General features: G+C 41.4%; 1 protein-coding gene across 1 annotated transcript; it reads left to right on the top strand.

Annotated features, from left to right (window-relative positions):
• Positions 1-405: 405 nt before the first annotated feature.
• Positions 406-3,349, top strand: SARC_05873 (hypothetical protein; the record flags this gene model as incomplete). Its single annotated transcript, XM_014300247.1, has 3 exons — positions 406-1,108; positions 2,034-2,140; positions 3,160-3,349. The coding sequence occupies 3 exons, from the start codon at positions 406-408 to the stop codon at positions 3,250-3,252; spliced, it is 903 nt and encodes a 300-aa protein (XP_014155722.1). The 3' UTR covers positions 3,253-3,349.

Raw genomic sequence — 3,349 nt, 5'->3', positions numbered from 1 at the left:
ATATATATTATCCATGATAATTATGGGTGTGGGTGGGTGGGTATGTGTATATAAATATTTGTAAATATATATATATATATATGTATGTGTATATATATATGTATGTGTGTGTATGTATGTATGTGTGTATATGTATTTATATTTATATATATATGTGTGTGTATGTATATGTAAATATTATTATTATTATTATTATTATTATTCTATTATTATATATATTAGATGCCACGTTGCGAGACCATCCCTGAACCAGAGACTGCTGCGTGGGTAGAACGGAAAACGTATACATTTCTTCATGTACTAAAATACTAGCTTCGCGAGCCCTACTCTACGACCTGCATTCATTCATTCATTCATTCATTCATCCATCCATCCATTCATTCTCGTCGTGTATAACAGAGGCAAATGTACGGCTACTGTCCCACGTGGGTGCTGGACTGGATGCACCGCAAGGAACAGATCCTCAAAGAGATTGCCGTGCACGGGGCCGATATCGTGTGTCTGCAGGAGGTCGAGACCTCACAGTACCACAACTACTTCTATCCTGAACTTCGGAACCTAGGCTACGAGGGCTTCTTCTACGCCAAGACCCGCCAGCGCAGCATGAACGATGAAGACCGGCAACGGGTGGACGGGTGCGCCACCTTCTACCGTACAGCCCGGTTTAGACTGGTTGAGGAACACCTCATCTCCTTCTCCCAGCTGGCCATAGCCGCGCACGAGGCCAATGGCGGCAACGACCTACTCAACCGCGTCATGCCCAAGGACAACATCGCTGTGGCCAGCATCCTGGAGATTAGGGGGACCAAGCAGGCGCTCATGCTGGCCAACAGTCACATGCACTGGAACCCAACCTTCAAGGACGTGAAGGTGGTGCAGACGGCTATGCTACTGGATGAGCTGAAGCGTATTACGCAGAACTCGCGCCGGTTCAATATACCGACCGTCATCTGTGGCGATTTTAACTCGCTGCCCGACAGCGGTGTGGTGGAGTTGCTGGCCAACGGTCGCTTGGATACGTCCCATCCGGATCTGGGGAATGTTAACTACGGCGCGTATGCTGCGAATAAACTGAGGCACAGCTACCACATGTCCAGTGTATATAACGGTACGTGCCGCTTTGACTGGGTGGCCTGCCTGTACGGGCTGTCTGTGCTCGATGCCTGTTCTGCTGGATGTGTGAGCGTACGCGTGAAAGTACTACATGCCTGGTTGTGTGGATTCTTCTTATCTGCAGTTGCTTGTAGATGTCTATAGATGTCGATATGTGTTCAGCTTAGACAATGGCGGAGAGACTGGCTATTTCGGTAGTGTTCCTAGCGTACTCACTCGGTGTTGCTCTCTCGGCCCATGGGAGGACTAGTTTGTGATTGTAGTAGCTGCACTCCAATGTCTTGTCCAATATGTATATACGGATGTGTCCCTCTTAAATAGTATCGTTGTTGTTCACTTAGCCCAGTTTTGCACGAACTTGTATCACTAAATGATCGTGTCAGATATCCCTATTTCTCCTCCATTGTATATACTGTACATATCACAATGCATGTTTATAACATAGGTGTGTATAGAAGTATGGAAGATCTGGTTTTCGGTCCAATCAAATATGCTTTGGTACCCTGATAAGGCTATTTGCGTTCGCTTGTACATGCTCATCGATTTCTTGGCCGAGAAGAACACCATCCTCAATCATCTAATTTTTGCTTCGTACTCTGCACTGCAATAGTTTTGTTTGTTGGGTTTTTTTCCTTTTCTTGGCAGTTTTTGTTCAGTGAATAGTCGAATGATTCCTGTAAGACGTACAGCTGTTCGTACTAATATCTAGTACAATACTGGGGCCATCGACTCTTTGAAGGGCGTCTGTGATGTATTCATACATGTACATGTACATGTACATATACATATATTTGCCGTGTATATGCAATACTGACAACGTAGAAATACTTCAATACAACCAAGCTATCCCTCAGTTTACACTGTGTGAGTTTGGTTTTTGGAGTGTCCAAACTAATGGTGCTCCTCTCTCCCTTCTACAGGCGAAATGGACTACACAAACTACACATTCGATTTCAAGGGTGTGATAGACTATGTGTGGTACACCAACAATCATATAAAGGTGAAAGCCTTGCTGGGGTCGGTATCGGTAAGTGCAGTTGTGATATACATTTATTTGAACTCGTTTGTGCTGGCATAATACCCAGGATTATGCTGAACAACCCCTACTATAAATGTGTGATGATATTCTGTATACGATCTGGGTGAATAGTCGGGATGTCCTCGTGCAAGCATTCTTTGGTGCGTGACATACGAATTTCATTTCGAACTTACAGGCGTACATGGTTATATAGAATCCATTATAGCTTGTGTGCGTATATATATATATATATATATATGTGTGTGTGTGTGTGTGTGTGTGTGTGTGTTTAATATATATATATATATGCATCATGTTATGGTACTGTATTGAGTCTACTTCATCTATGCATATATACAGCAATGTTATATATACATGCATTTGCATCTTCAAACAGAATCTGCTTATTCATGAAAATTCAAGCATACAATCGATATCTACTCACTTGCGCCTCTGTAGATATTCTAACATCATTCCTCAACGGATGTATTAGTCCGTTTTTTGGGCTTGATTTTAAAATTATAAATTTTCTGCATAAACATCCGCGGATATTTGTGACATATGTTCATAAGTATATATATCCGATAATGCTATCCGTTGCATACCTATTTGCGAATGTTTGGATTCTTGATCGTTTGTATGACCTGCACTAATGTTCATGGCTAGGATACCCTAACTTTAGCACCCAATTTATTTTTCCAAGTATGTAAATGCCAATATATATATATATTAGTAGGCATATGCAATGTATCTTAAATTAGCAAGTGGATGAATATATCTATATATTTCTGTGTCCTTTACTCTACTTTTTATTATGGTTTCGAATATACGTACATCTGCTACACTGTCTTGTATACAAAAATAACCGTATGGAGTGTACAAGCTTACATATTACTATCCTGTACTGGATTTTATTGTAGTACCTATGGTGGCTCGCCCATGTATTGACATATCTCTACGATCCTGTACATGTTCTTCACTTCTATTATTGCTGATTGCTTTATCCCGCTTCTCTTTCATCTGTGCAGAAAAAATATTTGGAGAACTTCATGGGCTGCCCGAACCAACACTTCCCGTCAGATCATTTCCCCTTGCTCTGTGAGCTTGTTCTAATGAAATAATGCGGACCTCGGACATCCTGTATTAAAGTTATTGAATGTAAATATGTATGTGGCTGCTAAATGATATAAATGAATCATATCGCAATTGACATCTGAC

Source organism: Sphaeroforma arctica, assembly GCF_001186125.1.
Source record: "Sphaeroforma arctica JP610 unplaced genomic scaffold supercont1.395, whole genome shotgun sequence".
Taxonomy (NCBI): domain Eukaryota; class Ichthyosporea; order Ichthyophonida; genus Sphaeroforma; species Sphaeroforma arctica.
This window is presented reverse-complemented; position numbering and strand designations above follow the sequence as displayed.